Source organism: Anomalospiza imberbis, chromosome 6 (assembly GCF_031753505.1).
Source record: "Anomalospiza imberbis isolate Cuckoo-Finch-1a 21T00152 chromosome 6, ASM3175350v1, whole genome shotgun sequence".
Classification (NCBI taxonomy): Eukaryota; Metazoa; Chordata; class Aves; order Passeriformes; family Viduidae; genus Anomalospiza; species Anomalospiza imberbis.
Genome location: NC_089686.1, coordinates 22,465,844 through 22,482,688, shown reverse-complemented (window position 1 = coordinate 22,482,688; position 16,845 = coordinate 22,465,844). Strand labels below are relative to the sequence as shown.

The 16,845-nt window shown below is 43.2% G+C and overlaps 2 protein-coding genes across 9 annotated transcripts in view; one reads left to right on the top strand and one right to left on the bottom strand.

Moving 5' to 3' along the window:
* The window catches only part of ESRRB (estrogen related receptor beta), a 131,063-nt gene extending 127,921 nt beyond the window's left edge, over positions 1–3,142 (top strand). For all 5 annotated transcript variants that reach the window (XM_068192786.1, XM_068192785.1, XM_068192781.1 and 2 more), the window contains exon 7: positions 1,199–3,142. In XM_068192786.1, coding sequence (XP_068048887.1) covers positions 1,199–1,443 — 245 coding nt within the window. In that variant the 3' untranslated portion in view covers positions 1,444–3,142. The remainder of the gene's footprint in view (positions 1–1,198) is intronic.
* Positions 1–16,845, bottom strand: part of ANGEL1 (angel homolog 1) — a 154,130-nt gene that overhangs the window by 2,008 nt on the left and 135,277 nt on the right. The window contains exons 10-11 of one of the 4 annotated variants that reach the window (XM_068192765.1): positions 4,941–5,027; positions 4,686–4,810 (exon numbers count right to left, since the gene is read on the bottom strand). In XM_068192765.1, the coding sequence (XP_068048866.1) occupies positions 4,951–5,027 (77 nt within the window). In that variant the 3' untranslated portion in view covers positions 4,686–4,810; positions 4,941–4,950. Of the gene's footprint in view, positions 1–4,685; positions 5,028–16,845 lie in introns of those variants that run through there. The other 3 variants (XR_010999897.1, XM_068192766.1, XM_068192764.1) reach the window with 3 other exon arrangements.

The following is a 16,845-nucleotide window of genomic DNA, read 5'->3' as shown; positions in this document are numbered from 1 at the left end:
CACTCTGGGGAACCCATGTCCTCACATTTGTGTTTGTGTGTAGGCTGAGACAGAGCACTGCCACACTGCAAAGCCCAGGCTGTGATGGCAGGCAATGCATGTGTGCTTGCCGTACTGTCTCTTTGCCATTGCTTCTGGATTTGTTGCCTTGTGGCAGGAACCTTTATCAATAGGTTCAGTATTGATTAAAAGTCTCTGAACAATGAAGACAAGGCATCAGTGTCTCCGTCTCTGTCATGGTTTTAAGAAAGAAGCACGTATCAGCATGATGAAACAGGAGAAAATCTTTGGTAATGCTGTGCCTCTCTGCTCTTCGGTGCTGCCCTCTGACGCCATGACTTGCCCACAAGTTTAGCAGTCTGTGTTCAGTCTGGTTCCCTATCTCAGCCCTGGACTGGGTTCTTACCAGCTATCTACCTTCACTTCACAGACACACCAAGGAGCCTTGCAAACCCTGCTAGCCCCTCCAACAGCTCATACAAATCTAGCTGGCAGCCTAAGGGAAGAGGCCTTGCAGGAGGTGTGGGTTTCCTTTATTTCAGCAGGAAGCTCCTTGAGCAGCTGCTGACAGTCTCTGAAAACAGGGGCATCTGCACAAAGGTGGGTCTAGCAACACCCCTGGGCACACTGGTTGTGACCTACTGGGGCTTTTCTGTCTTGCTGACACCCTTAGCAGCTGCACGGCAATTAGGCAGTTTAGACAGATGAAGCGCTGTAGCAGCGTTAATTATTCTTAATGAGATTGCTCCCAAGCGGCAGCACAGCAGCTGCTGCCCCTTGCAGGGTGACTCTCCCCATAAGGAGCATGGAGGGCAAGTGAAAGTGCAAATCACAAAGGCCCCTGCCTGACCCCTGCATTGCATTGGGGTGGCTGGAAAAATGGGCAGCACACAGGGCACGTGTGTCACCCACCTACCCCTGGCAACCCTACTGTCCCTGCACTGCTACGGCCGACACACTGGGCTGCTGCCAAACTTCATGCAGCAGCACCACACCTGTCAGCTAGCTGTTTTTTTCTGCTTAAGAAAGAAATCAAACAACAACCCTCACCCCCTGCCAGGGGGGAACAAAAACAAATGAAAAAAACCCCACAAGAACAGATAAGAAGGAAAAAAAACATCATTAGCTTCAGAACCATAAAGGATTTCCTTTCTCACGTCTGACTTGTCTGTTTGCTGTCTTTTCTCCCTCACCCCAGACTCCATGCACATAGAGGACATGGAGGCAGTGCAGAAACTCCAGGACCTTCTCCACGAAGCCCTGCAGGACTACGAGCTGAGTCAGCGGAATGAGGAGCCCCGGCGAGCAGGCAAGCTGCTCCTGACCTTGCCCCTCCTGCGGCAGACGGCTGCTAAAGCTGTGCAGCACTTCTACAGCATCAAACTGCAGGGCAAGGTTCCCATGCATAAACTCTTCCTAGAAATGCTAGAGGCAAAGGTCTGACAGCCCCAGCATCAGCCGACAGTGGCCGGGGAACAAACTAGAAACAAAGATGCAGACAACGGAGCAATCCAAACAGCAGCAGCAGCCACCGCCGGCTTTTATCTCCAAGCATTTATTATGGAAGAATTATTTAATGTCTATCTGTCGGCGTGACTGCAGAATCTTGTGTACAGGAGGGGGGAAACTTTTAATCAGTCACCTGTTTCTCTTTTTTTCGTTGTTTTCTCTGTGGGAAATACCAGATTATGCTCTTGCACTTGTTGAGGCATCATGGGGGCTCAGCTCCTCTGATCAGTGATGCTCTCAGCGCTGTCCAGGCTGCCTGCTCCCCAGCTCCCTCTGCCAGTTCTGAAGGGGGAATGGGGACAGAAGCAGGAAGAGAGGAAGAATAGAGTCAATATAAACTTTATCTGCTGGTGTTATGAGGGGTCAGTTAGAAAGAGAAGCAGCCACGGTCCTTCTTTTTGTCACCTTTTTGCCTCTTACCATAGAGTAGATGCTACTTTGGAGAAAATGCTGCTGGACCTCTCCTGAACAAAAAGGCTGCCTCCCAGACTCCTCTAACACTTGTACATACAGGCCCCACTTACTGGGAAAGATGCTCCTAACTGTGTAAGATATTCTGCGACCTTGTACAGTGTGTCATTACGCCTGGCTAGTTCCTCCCATGTACAATCCCCGCAGGCCCCTCAAGAGGTAGGATGTATGTCCCTGAGAAAATGCAAGTCTTTCCCAAATGGCAAGAGAAAAGAGCCTGATGTTATGCTTCAGTGCTGGGTTGACTTGATAATCTCTGCATCCTCTCCTATGTGGTGCTAACTACAGTTCTTCCACACTTTTCACCCCATAGTGTATCACACCTGCCTCTTCAGCTCAGCTGAGTGCCATTCCCCACCTCTTCCTTGTGACAGAGAACACAAGGCTTTGTCTGCATGGTTACTGCCCAAGTATAAATACACCCCCAACCAGATCTTTCCTAGACTTCATTAGAGCTCTTTGGCTCCACAGAGACTTTAGGCTTATTGCCAAATTCTAGTTAGGAATCAAGGGCACTGCTTTTCAGAGGAGGCAGCTCTAGAGCCTGAGAGATTGCTTTCTTGTGGCAGCCTAGGGAAATAAATTAGGGGATGGCATGAAACCCCTAATACTCCAACTACTGTCTTCCCCTGCCTCATCCCATTATCCTCCACAGCAGAAAAAGAGCTAGCATAGATTTTACCTGGGGCTGGTAAGAGGTTCTCTTGCTGATCAGAAAGCAAATACCTGACTTTAAGGTGGTGGGAGAAGAACAGGGGGAATGTTTATTTACTCTTATGTAACCAGGTTCCTGCTGTCTCCAAGACCTGGTTTAGATCTGCTTCCTAAGCCGTAACTGCTTCATTCCCAGTAGTCAGAGGGGAATGTAGGTGACTGACAAAACTGACTGCTGGTGTTCTCTGAAACTTTATTTTCTAGGTCAGTTAGTTTTAAGCCATCCACAAAACCTAAGTGTATTATCTTTTTTTTTTTTTGTGGTCAGCAGCATGGCACTAGTGGTGAGAAAAAACCTCTGATCTACATTTAAGACACCACTAACTGTCTTGCATCTGTTCTCCTCAAGCTTCCACCCCTTCCTGGCTTCCCCAGGAGAAAGGGGGTGTGTCAGAGGAGTAAATTGCCCTCAGGAGGAAGTCTTCCAAACTAGGGTTGAGGTGCGTGATCAGAGACACTGGGTGCTTGTCTTCTGCTGGAGCAGAATGTGTCCCAGCAGGGCTGTTAGTACTGCAGAACCCTGCCCTGGCATGGGGTCAGACATAGGGGTGTGGGCATGGTGACCTCTCAGCTCTCATAGCCAGCCCACATCTTGTACTTAAGTTAGTTCCATTCCATCTCCTTAGAGTTCTTCCTATGCTACACAGTCACTCATTTTGTACTCACTTGATAAAGGAATTGTCTTGCTTCAGGCATATTAGTAAACCACCAGAGACCTAAGGGGCAGAAGGCACATTGGAATTGGGACTCCTTCTGTGCTCACAGCAGCAGCAATTACACAAGGCTCGAAGCCTTGCGCTTCGAGCGGATACTTGTGCTTCTCTCCCCCACTCCCTCACAGAGGCAGCTGGGGAGAAAATTAGAGGCTTTTGGTTGCACTCATGATCCCTGTACCCATCTGTGACTGAGGGACCAAAGTGAAATGCATGTCACCATTACAGAGCCAGCTTGCCATGTGCTGCACTCTGGCAACTCTTTCTGGCTGTGGTATAATTGCTTTCACAGATGTGCTGGGTTGCATTATCACCTGTAAGTCTGACTCTCTCGAGCACTGCTGCAATGCTGCCAAGTCCCACCCAGCTGAGCTGTAGCACATTGTGTCCTGGCCTGCTGTGCAAAGGTAGCTGTCCCAAAATGGTTTTAAAAGATCCTAAGAAACAATTCTTACTCTGTTGGGCCCTGCCAGAAAGGTCACTTACTCACACACCAACACACTCTCCCAATCTCCCCCCAAAAAAAACCCAAAACTACCCAAAAACAACCCCAAAAGGCTCTTTTAGCTTTGTTGTATTTGAACTCAGGCCTGCTTTCCATAACAGGAATCTATCTACAAAACATGGAGAGCTGCTGAGTTAGCTTCCAGCTCACAGAGACTGCTGGCTATTTAGATTAGGGCTACGGGATGGAGGCAACTCTTACCTTGGCACAGCATTATGAAGATACCAAATACATTTTTTTTCCAGGAACTTCTTTCTCCTTTAAAGCTGCATAATGTTGGAGCCCATCCAAATGTTCCCCATTGCTTGAAGATAATATGCAGGGAAATGTTTGCATTTCTTCTGAAATAGGAAGTGAAGCAGACAGTACTTAGGATATATTAAACTCTCTAACCAAGGAATGCAAACTCTTCCCCAGGAACTGGGACACAAACACCTGTCTAGATTTAACCCTTAAAAGGCTTGTACCATCCTAAACTGGGAAACAGGTCAGGTCTCTTTGAGCCCTTCAAACACGTGCAAGAATCACAATCATCTCTTCCTAGTTACTCTGATCTGCTGTGCATCACTAGTACTATCACACTGAGACAGCTGAGGAGCATTTCCAGCTACACAATGGGCTGGGATTGCAGAGGAGTGTAACAGTGTAGTCCCACCAATGCACCTTGAAGTAGGAAATGAAGCTTCAGCAACTGCTTAGGTCTTTGAATGCTCACAGTCTCTTACAAAAAAGGTCTGGGGATGTGGAAGGTGAGATATGAACTAGGAGATGGATTTTGGGTCAGTACTCTTTATGCTGCTCATTTGTAATATAGGATTCACAGAGTCAGTGTCATACAGCTGTCCTTCTTCATGGGGCAAAAGATGATGGAGCTTGAGCCTTGGGACACAGATGGGCTCTATGACTTAAAGAAAAGAGAAGCAGTAGAGGACAGTGTATAAGTGATAGTGAATAAACCCACACCAGCAACTATAGTAAAAGCAGCTCCAGCCCCTGATTTGCATGTATGGATAGCAGAAACCATGTACCTGTCAGCTACTACAAAAGGCAGTTCTTCCCAAGTGACCAGCTCTTCTGTTTTAGGCACATTCTTCTCTGGAACAGCAGTGTCTGACCTGTAATGCAAAACAAATTTCACAGGGATCAATTAAAAGGTAAATTACCACTCTGATTTTAAGTTTCTGGGGAAACTTGGGCATTACACCTCGCAGCAAAACTGTGAAGCTACAAGAAACGTCCCCACAACAATCAGAACCTTGCAGTATTGCTCATGCTAAGGGGGCATTATTTTTCTCTTTGTAAGCTATGCCATCTTTTTTTTAAAACTATTATAAATATATAAAATAAAACATGCTTCACCAGAAACATGTAAGCAGCTATTAGAGGGGCAAGTAATTGAGAAAGACCCTAGAATGTAACATGTTGAGCTTTTATTTACGAATTGGAGCTAAGAAAACAGAGCTTCCACTTTGTATCCACAAGCTATAATCAATCGTATGGCCAAAGGCTGCTCTGTTGTTCTTGTGGCTGGGTTATGTGGAGAAGCCAGAGAGAGACAGAGGCTGTGAGAATGATGCAGAGAGTCATAGACAGTCAATGAAATAAATAGTATCTACTTAACTATTATCTGCTCCTAAAAAAATAACAACCTGTTAAATAAATTGTATTCCTGTGGTACAGGTCATTTCAAACAAAACAAGAAATAAAACAAAGAAATGTAAAAACTAATGCAGACAGATTAATGTTTATTGTGACCTGCTCTGTTCTGTCCCTCGGGATGCACATGGCTCCACAGAAAAGGCCAGTGGGGGGATCTGTCTGTATTTGCTGCAGAAGAGCAGGAAACCCCCCAGCCCTTTAATTTAGAAATGCTCATTTCATGTTTTCCCGTATAAAAAAAATTCTCAGCAAGCTTCTGAGTTTTTGTGAGATGAGTTTTGCTGAGAACTTCTAAGACAGGCACTGTTGCCTGTCTCTGCCACAGACCAGTTTATTTCTCCCCCTCACTCCTTTTATTTCCATGTTCTACATTTCAGTGGTGCAAGGGATAAACAGGAGCTAGTGATGAAAAAATCTTGAAGTTGTTCCAGTGAAGAAAAACCTCTAATCATAAAATAGACCACTGGCTTAAACCCAGCAGTGACATCATGAGTGTTGCAAGCATTACAGCAGCTGTCCAGTGCTTAGGAAGTGGATGCAAGTGCTAAAGTTGTGGCATTCACATTGATCTGGCGGTCAGGCGGTGCAAGAGGGAAAGCTCATAGCTGCTTGAGAAAGCAGAAGGAAATGCACTCTGCTAATTGGGCAGAAATGTGAGAAACAAATACCCCAGGTTTTTGTTCAACCTCTGATTCTGTCAGGTATCAGACACCATCCCACCCTGTTTAAGCACACCTCAGCCAATATTGCTAACGTCCTAACGTCCTTTTGGGCAGTGGCACTCACTGGGATGATGCATCAAACCAGGTAATCAAGAGGCTGCTCAGCCTAACCTCTGAAGGGGAGGTGGTGGCTGAATTAGTGGTGGCCAATGGGAAAGGCCACGGGCTAAAAATGAGCCTGAATGAAAAAACAAGATGAGCACAGAGCTGTAATGGGATGTGAAGTGTGACAAGCTTTTTCTACATTGGAAACAGCTAGCCCCAGCCCCACACTCAGCTGCACCCTGACTGTGAGAGATGCAATCTTGGAACCAACACAATCCCCTTCCAAGTTCACACAGCAGCTCACAGTCACATAGAGTCCTCCTACCTTGTGTGCATAAGTCCTCTCAATGTTGTAGTCATTCGCGGAAGGTTTGGATTTGGCCACTTCAGTAGGACTTTAAAATGGACCCTACTTCAGATTAAATATAGCAAAGGGATTTAAATGTGTGGCGTTTGGGGTTCTGAAAAGTTTGTGTGGCACTGGAGCTGATGGTGTCAAGAGATTGGTAAGGATAGCTGGCAGAGTAGAGAGAGCTTGAGCACCACTCTTCAAACACCATTTAAAGGCTGTTAGCATTCCTCAGTCCCTTACTTCAAAGTTGCATTTCCTGGGCATCCTTCTTTATCTAGGTTTGTTTGAGGCTCTCCTTGCTTTGCTTACTAGTGTTCACTCACACTGGAATAAAAGAAAGAAAGAAAAGGGGGTTGTCTTCATAGTAAGCCCGTGTAGCATTGAGAGAAACTGAGGCCAACCCTGATATTTCCTCTTACAGATGAGCTTCACAGGAAATACTACGAAAATAATTTCTCCGATTAGCTGGAGAGGTAAACAGGTTTCTTTACTAATCAACGTTGAGTTCTCTAAACAAAGTTTAAACAAAATTTCTCTCACCAAAGTTAAGGGCTTGCTTAACTTAACATGCTCTTAAATTTCAAATATTAAAACATGAGTGCAGTAGTTTCTTGTGGCTACCTACACACAAAATAAAAGGAAAACCAGCAAGAGAAGTGTCCCTTCCAACTCAGGCCATTCTATCATTCTATGATGATTTTCCTCTTTCAGGCCAAGGTATTACATAGGAAATCAAAGAAAACATTGGTTGAGGTACAGAAAACTTTAATGTTCAACTTCCAGTAATGGAAAGCTGGAGAGCTTACACTGTGTGCCTGGCTTTCTTTAGAAAGACATTTTCTCCCATTGCAGCATTTTTGAAACGACACCATGGGAAAAGCAGAACACCTGTGCCTGGGGAGCAGGAGGACTAACCTAGCAGTGTGCTGAGAGCAGCAGCATCCAAGTAATTATACATAGAAGTGAAGTCACAGGAAAGATCAGAACTGGCTAGAGGTTCAAAGCATCTTGTGCAAGAAAAACAGAAGAAAGAAAACAGCTACCAGTGACATATCACAGTTTTGCTAAAGACTTCAGTGCTTCACAGAGTCCTTCATAAATATAAGTCACATGCCTACTGCAACCATCTCCTGGCAGCACACACAGCACATGCAGGAACATCTGGGTTAGTTCAGACCACAGACCCATTTATCCCACCATCCCTCTCTGCTAACATGGCCAGCAGCGGATGACCAGAGAAGAACGTAAAAACATCGCAAAGAGGTATAATTAAATCTCCCAGCAATTTAAGGATCAAAGGTCCTTAAACTGAAGGATCAAAGAACCTGCTCAATTTTCCTTACCATTCACAGTCTTCTAGGTGTCTTGATTTCACCCACAGTCATTCCTTCTCAGGGAGGAAGTATGGCTGCCAGCCTTACCCCTTCCCTGGGTATATTCAGCACCAATTAAGTCAGGAAAATGTGACAATGAGAAAGGCAAATGGCTGCCTTCCATCACTTAATCTTGATGCTTTAAAGACAAGTACAAAAATCTAATCCCTACCTGAGATACACAGACATATAGAGACCCCTCTTGGCGTAGCTAGCCACACACAAATGTACACACTCGGTGCATTATTTAGTTATGTGTTCATTCACAGCACTACTGGAGCTCACAATTGCCTTCAAAGTAACTTAGAAACAAGATTAGCCTAATTAAATCACGTTTTTCTAATAATAACAGGTTGGAATCCTTCCTCCTTTATATGGATGCAGTCTTTTCCTCAATCTTTTTCTCTTTTTCATCCACCTGAAAAACAGAGGAAACTAATATGGCACCTTTTCTGATATAATCATTTTATTATAATGCAAATGAATGTTTTAAACCCTGCATGTTTTAAGGCATTCCTTGACATATTGAACAAAATAATTTTTAAATGTATTTCTTCCTATTGCACAGTTAGAAATTGATTTCTGTTTAGAAGTCCCATCTTGCTTAATTCAGAAATACCAATCTCTTACTTCTTTAAGTGCTTAAAATTAGCACATTGACCAATCTATAAAAAGACTCAGAAACAAGTTCATTATTTTGATGAATGAAATTATTATATATTTTTTCTCTGATTTTAAGAAACTGGCATTCTATTTTCAATAAGCTTTATCATATATGACTGACATAACTGCAGTTGTTAAATTATAAAAAGCAGGGCAGTAATCAGATAAAGAGAAGCCAGGACAGTGTAAACTCAAATCACTTTGCCTAAATTCACAAGAATCAACATAAAACAAAACTGCATTTAATAGATCAGTTAAAACAAAACACATAAATCATATTTTTGAGAGGGGTTAATTTGCACCATATGCCAATTAATTCAAGTGCAATACATAAGTTATAAATAATCTCATTGGAGTGGAGAGTGTTATACTTGGAATGAAAATTATTTAACTGAAGCCAAAATTATAATCACCTTCAATAATTGCATTTCCAGAACTGCAAATTCTTTTCCATCACAACACTGAAAGCAGTCAATGCTGCAAATAATTTTTCTATTACTACTAACATTATTAAACTCAAACACATCAACCAAACCCTTGTATTATTTTTGTCAGTAGTTAATGCTACTACAAATCAATGATCCTCTGGGTCAGTCTTAGGGAGTATGGTTTCATCAGATATTTTTTGATCTAATGTAACCAAGACTCAGGTAATCACTTATGTGCCCCATTGGTTTTGTCATTGCACCACAAAAGTTCAGCAGGGTCCTGAGGAGTGATGCTTCCAGCATTGGCACAGCCATCAGCTTTGAGGGGTGCTATCCCCCGCTCTTCTGCTGTCTTGAGCTCTTCTAGCTCAGACTCACTTTTTCTAGCAGAAAACCCTAAATCACTCCTGCACATTTCTTCTTTTCATCACAGCTCTAAGATTTCTCGTCACAAGGTTCCTGCTCTGATCCAGCCTGTTTCCCTGGCTAGCTTGGATATTTTTGGTTTTTACACTACTAGACAGTCTCTTTTTCTACTGGCTCGCTCCTCCTCTCCTGTTCCTGGCACACTGCCAGAAACATGTGGATGAGGAGGCCACAAGTGGCATCCCCTGTGGCTGCCAATCACACTGAACTTCTCCAGATCTCCGGTGGGATAGACTGTTCCAGCTTCCCTAAAAACAAGGCCCCTGTGGCTGGCAGCCAGATCACTGTCTGGACACCCTCCACTTGGAAAGAGAGTCACCCCAGCTAACAGTGTTTATTGTTCCCCATTGCTGAAGCTTTCCTCAGACATCCTGGTTTTCCAGTGCTGCAAGAAATGCACCTAAATGACATTCTCCAAACCAAAGGAAGGGCTACAGGAGGATATTTGTAAAATTACACCTTTGATGCCCTTTAGGTCAAGTTATCCTTTCCTATAATCTTCAAACTTATGTCCACAGCCAGATTAGATCACAGCAGCTGCTGCAGCAGCTCTAATTAATTAGACAAACTATGCCAAATCAGAGAAATACCACATTCACCTCAGGCCCCACTGCACAACTCAAGAGAACCTCAAAATCCTGCCAGCATAAGCCAGTGAGGCCATGCAGCAGGACAGCACACAGCCACATGTGGTGTCGTCAGTGCTTTAACTAGAACAGTTGCATTCCCATGATGCTGTGTTTCCTTTGCACATAGTTATTAATCCAAACTGAGTTATAGCAATTATAGAAACACTATGAAATTCACCATAAATGATCACAGAAAATAAAAACCTTTTATAAGTAAATCATAGACACCTTCTAAATGTGCCTAGAAATGTAAACATGAGAGAAACAACCAGTGAAAAATAACAAAGCCTGCCTGGACATACATTAGGATCTGCTTCTCAATTTGCTTGAATCAAGAGACCACTCCACCTCATTTTTAAAAGAAAATTTCCACTTCATTTTTAAAAGAAAAAGAAAATGCCTGGACTACCTTAGGACCAGGTATCAGCATCTAAAAATGAGTAAGGGATAAACAAAACCTCTAAGGACAGGCAAATAAAATGCTTTGAGTTTACCAAAATGATAATGTTATTATCATAACTACAAAAATACTATGTAGAATTTTAATTGATAGATGAGCAAATGTGACACCATTTTGCAGATCTCTGAGCCCACCAGCCTGTACTGCAAGCAGAGTAAAAGTGTGTGAGAGGAATATACCTTGAGTGTATTGTGAACACTGTAAGAAAGATTGCAGCTGGATAACACCTCTGCCCAGCACACTGAGCCATTATAGCTCAGCACTTCTTTCTGCCATCCATTCCCTATTGCAAGCATTTTGGGCAGGATCCTTTTCCTTCCATAGCTGCTCACTGCACACACAGCAGGCCACTGGCTCACCTCTTCTTCCCCAGGGAATGGGGCTTGCAAATAAGTAAAAAGTGACTGAAAACCTAATATAGAAGATGCCTGGGACTTCTCAAATTCTGGGAAACCTAATCACTGTGTTGGCTAAATTAGCTTGGACTGGGACTTGACAATTGTCTCTGAGTATTGCTTTCACATGGAGCATGTTCACAAAAGTGTGCAACAATGACTCATTCTGGAGCTTGTGATTGCTGTGTCCTAGAGCATGTTGCTAAGCTGCTCCTGTCAGTCCTCTGGATATTTTCACAAGCTAAGGTATCTCCACAAGCAGGCTACCTACAGCTGCCTGCTGTGTGTGTTATTTGTTCCAATACTAGGAAAAAATAACTTATCCCCAGTTTGTCAGTGACATCATGCTAAGTGCTGATGCTGTCACCTCCTTGGTAGAAGGTCCCATACTCTGCTGGTTACATTAAGTCTCACACAGGTCATCACAGCAAATGCCCTTTTCACTGAATCTGGCTCTGCACCCTCCATGGCACAAATTGTTCATCTGGCAGACTCAAAAAAGTCAAAGAACAGAAACTACAACAGAAAATGTCTGGGCTATGAATAGTTGCAATCCACCTTTTAGATGCCAAGGGAGAGCAAGTAATCTGCACTGGGACAATGCTTCACAAGGTGAGCAGAGCTGGCTAGGTGTCTTTCCCAAAAGTATCTGTGTGACCTCCTACCCATGATGGAGAAATGAAATAATCATCTCTTCCATGAGCCCTCATCAGGTAACTAGCTACCCAGCAAGTCAGGAACACATAGTACCTCTGCAAAAAAACAGGAGATAAAAAAAAAATATAATAACACAAAGGGAACATTAAGCAGTACCACGGCCTCTCTGTGCTTCGGACTTTGCTGAGGAATCAATCATCCTTTGCAGATAGCTTTATGCTTCACAGCTACTGCTGCTAAACAGGTCAAATAAATAAATAATCAATCCATCTTCTGTTACTTCTCTCCTTCACAGCCCCCAGCCTCCACTTCTTAATGGGAGTAGGGAGACATGGGCACAACATTATTTTCTGTTGGATCACAGAATCACAGAATCATAGAATGGTTTGAGTTGGAAGGGGACTGTGAAGATCATCTAGTTCAAACCCCTCTGCCATGTGCAGGGACAACTTCTACCAGACCAGGTTGCCTAAAACCCTATCTAGCCATGTCATGAACACTTCCAGGGATGTGGCAGCCACAGCTTCTCTGGGCAACCTGGTCCAGTGCTTCATCACCCTCACAGTAAATAATTTCTTCTTAATATCTAATCTTCCAAATATCTAATCATCTCTTTGTCTAAAAAGCAGAATTTAACCTATTACCCAAAATCTGTGTTTTGATAACCAGGAGCAAAGAATCCAAAAAAGAGGGAGTGAGGAGTTAGAAGTTCTGGAACTGCTTCCCAGCAGCAAAAATTGCAGCTGCTGAAATGCAGCTCAACTCATATACATTTGTGTGAGACACAGGGTGTCTCCTGCTCCCACATCCATGTAGTTCTTAGTGCTCTTTTCTGTGAAGAAGAGATGGCTGTGTCTCTGCAGTACACAAGAAAGAGAAGCAGGCCTTAAAGACAAATACTTGCCCAGACATCAAAAGATGGTGCTTCTCTGTGCCAGACTGCACCAGAGAGAGACCCACTGGAGAGACATCTCTCCTAGAATTACCCTTTCCAAGTAATGAAGACGAGACACCAAAGTGTCAGGAGATAAGATGTTGGAACAAGCTGCTAAATAACAGATATATCACCAGCACAGTGTATCATGTACATCCAAGAGATCTGTAGGAGTTTTGAATGGAAGTGGCTGAGCTGTTGAAGACATGAATTCTCTCATTAAAGTCATCTGTTATACTGGAGTAATGAAGGGTAGCAAATGCTGTAAATTGTTCTAAAAAAGGCATTTGGGATGATCTGGAGAGTCACAGACCACTGAACTTTACTCTGAATTAGGTAAATTGGTTGAATTATCAAGTAAAGTAAAATTAGACTCACAGGGAAGGACTATCACAAAGAATACATTTAGTTTTGCTCCAGTGTCCTTGCCCTCTTTCCATTGTTTCTCACTACTTTAAAAATCCTGTTGATTCTTCAGAATTCTCCTGCTTAGGTTACTCCTCTTTACTTTTTGTGCATTTGGCTATGTCCTGCAGAAATAAAAGTCTTTTCATCTTCCTTCTTTTCACCCAATTCTGTCCTAGGGAAAACTGCATAAGGAAATATTTTTATTTATTCATGTCATAACTCTATTGCCATTGTGGGTACTACAGAGAAAAGTGGCAATAGCAGAAATCCTACCTGATGTCCCAGTGATCCATCATCAGTCTTTCACTTGTCCCAGTCTAACAGACAAGAACTATATATTCTAGGATGACAATTGCTTAAACCACTGCAAACTGTGCTTTACCATGCAACCACCTGTAAGAACATTCTAGCAAAGAGTTTTCTACACTAACCCTTATATGATTCCGGATCCAGATGGAGTCTTAAGATGAAACAAAAGGCCAGATCACCTCTTCAGTTTCCCTGCTAAGATACATTGAAGAGAATGATCCAGCAGGTGTCTCAGTTCTGTGCCTGACTCAGGTTTTGCTTTTATATTGCAGCACAACAGCTTTTTCTGAACAAGTTGTGGGAGGTAGCAGTGACCTATGAAAGATGCTGGCCAACCTATGGCCAGGCTGTTGAGGGCACAGCCAGGAGGTGACAAGTCAGGAGCAGAGCATGTGATAGACACAGAGCATGCTCCACATGAACTGGGAGCATGGGAGCTTGAAGCAGAAGACAGAAACCAGCATGGTTTCTTCTGGCACAGCCTGGCAATATGCTAGGTTCTTACCCATGGGCAAACATCAGAGGCTAGAGGCAGAGTAGTAGAAGATCCCAATCAGAAAACTCAAGAGCACAGGTATGTGTCCTACGAAAACCTAAGCTGGAGGCACGCAGGCATGCAGCCTGAAGCTGACATGCCCTGAAAGAGCATAGACAGGCACTATTACAGTTTCACATCTTCTGCTTAGATCTTTGCACCGTAAGTATTTGCAAACCTACCCTGAGTAGCCATTGTTAACTTAGATTAATTTAAGATTACATAGAGCCTAATAAGCACTCATTAATTTGGCAGGTTTGCTTCTGGTACTGCAATTGCTACATAAAAACACATTTACTTAAGTAGAAATGAAAGGAGCTACCTGTTTTAACAGCTTTAATTGTTCAAGCAGAGCAGATAGGATTTTCCCTAACACCTCTTCATGGAGTTCTGTGTCTGGAAATACCATCCTGAAGAAGACATAAAAGAATCATGTTGATCCTCTACCACTTTAGCTATTTTGCATATTCATTTTCTAATTACTAATGTTTCTAACACCTAATTCTGTAAGCCCCAAATGTCACTAAGTAGTGGTATTAATGAACATGTTGGACTCTAATTCATACTAATAACCTGCATTACTTAGGTCAAACTAACCTCAGTGTTTACTCGGACAGTACCACAGTTAAACTGTTACTATAATTTCATTCCACATTTTGATAAGCATTCTGACTTAAAAACTTTCATAACTATCATGACTTTGTTTTTATTTCTAACTAATAAATGAGGGTTCCAGAATTTTTCTGACTAGACGTTAGCTTCCGTGCATCCACATGATGGCAATGCAATTCACTTTCAAACTCCTAATGTCTAAATTTCTCTGTTTTGATTTATGGAAAATTAGAATGCTCTCTGCAAGGTCACTGCAATGCTTCCTTTTCACTGAAGTCCAAAGTCTAAGTGGGTATCAGGATTTCTAAAGATTATGACCTTTATGGCTTGGGAACTGGACCATCTCTGTTCTTGCCTCTCAGTCACCATGCACCTGATGCCTCACTAATCCCCATGAGGTCTGGCGTACCACGGCACAGAACAGCTGTAATTACTCCTGGAAGCCAGCTGCCACTCAAGTGACGAAATCTGCAGAGCCGCTCCCCCAGCCCACATCGCTGAACGCTTGGACCATTTGAATACAATATTAAATAGAACACGACATGGGCAATATGTTATTTTTGCAAAGCTGAGCTTGTCACATTTGCAAAATTAATATGGTGTGGCAGGAGATAAAAGGGCCAACTTCACTATGGAGCTCCCATGTCTACAGAGCCAGACAGCATGAGCCAATGGTGAAGTGCCTGGTTTTGCACAGCCATGAAGTTTTCAGACATGAAATGGGCAATTAGCAGCACATGGCAAGTCCTTTAGGATAAGCACAACAATGAGAAAATAATGACAGGAATGAGTGAAAACAGGTATTTCCTACTAAACCTTATCAAAACTCTTCTGGTCCTCACTGGAACAGTGCCAGCAGGCCTCTGAGTTTTGTTGAAGGTGTTAAACCCTCACAGTGCAGCAGGCAATCTGCAAGGCAAAGAGCGCCGGGCCTCTAGAGCCATTCTTTCTGGGACCACTAGACAGTGGATGGAAGTGATATTTGTTTATTTAGCCTCCACAATGATCCCTGCACCCCAGGGACAAAGGGAAGGACTGAGTGTCTGCTCCAAGGGACTCACAGCCTCAACTACAGATAAGTCCCTGTTGCTGTTCAAAGGGGGTTACTTTCCAGGCAAATTTCCTTCTGTTTTGAAAGAAAGGAAACACTTAGGATATAATAAAGAAGATAAAACAACTGCCACTTTGCAAGCAATCTGTGATACCAGCAGTATCACCACTGTTTTGGTTTTTGGTTGTGTTTTTGTTTGTGTGTTTGTTTGTTTGTTTGTTGGTTTTTTGTTTTGGTTTGGTTTGGTTTTTTTTTTTTTTTCCTTTTGTCCTTCCTTCAAACACACCCATTTCCTCCCTTGTACACTTTCCTCTTCAGAGACATGGCTTAGGACAGCTCCCTCCAAATCAGAATTTCACTTGGACACACCCTGCTAAAAAATCCACAGAAGCTGTAATAAAGTATGGCATCTGTTGCTTCTTTGGACAATTTGCAAAATGGATTTTTTAATATACATACATATGGGGGAAGGGGTGTACATGTATAATATGTACATATAATACATACATATAATATGAAAAATGCTTGTGGATAACACACACATTCATTCAGTGCTCCATGGTGCAGTCAGCTCATAGATTCCCAAGACAGAGACAGTGGTGAATATGGTGGGAGCCTACTTTGAGCTTGAAATCTGACAAGGAAAGACTGGAGGAAACTCAGGAGGCTTCAGGCTATGTACCCCACATGAGCTTGACCTTCTTGGTGAAAGCCTACCAACTGTGTGACATTGACCACACAGCCCAAAACTCTCCACAAGCCACTTCACAAGACAGGACACACAATAGGTTTTAGTGTCATGCCCTCAAACATAAGGTGGGGTCAGTGATCTTCTCCTCATCCTGCTGCAGTGTCCTCTGAGAAGGAGAGGCCATTTCAAGAAAGGGTAGATACCTCCTGTGCTGGTACTGGGAATGGCACAGAGCGACAGAGCAGCTCTACAGCAATTGCTTTGTTTAAAATGCAAAATGTGGATGTTTAGAGGAGGTACCAGCATCAATCACTGTATGCAAACACAGCCTGTGAAGAGCTTCCCCTGTAAGTCACTCCTCACTGCCCTAATCGAGAGTGTGAGTGACTAAGGGCATGTTGAATGCTGATGGGCCACTGATAGTGCTGTCCCAGGAGAAGATTAATAAAAGGCAGCAGGAGTACTTAGCCTCAGTTGGGCACAGAGTCAGGGAGGGAGGTGAGGGGGGAGAACAAGGGTGTCTTTCAATCTAGCAGCTGTTGCCCATTACCAGAGACACACAAAAAAGCAAAATTTGCAGCCTT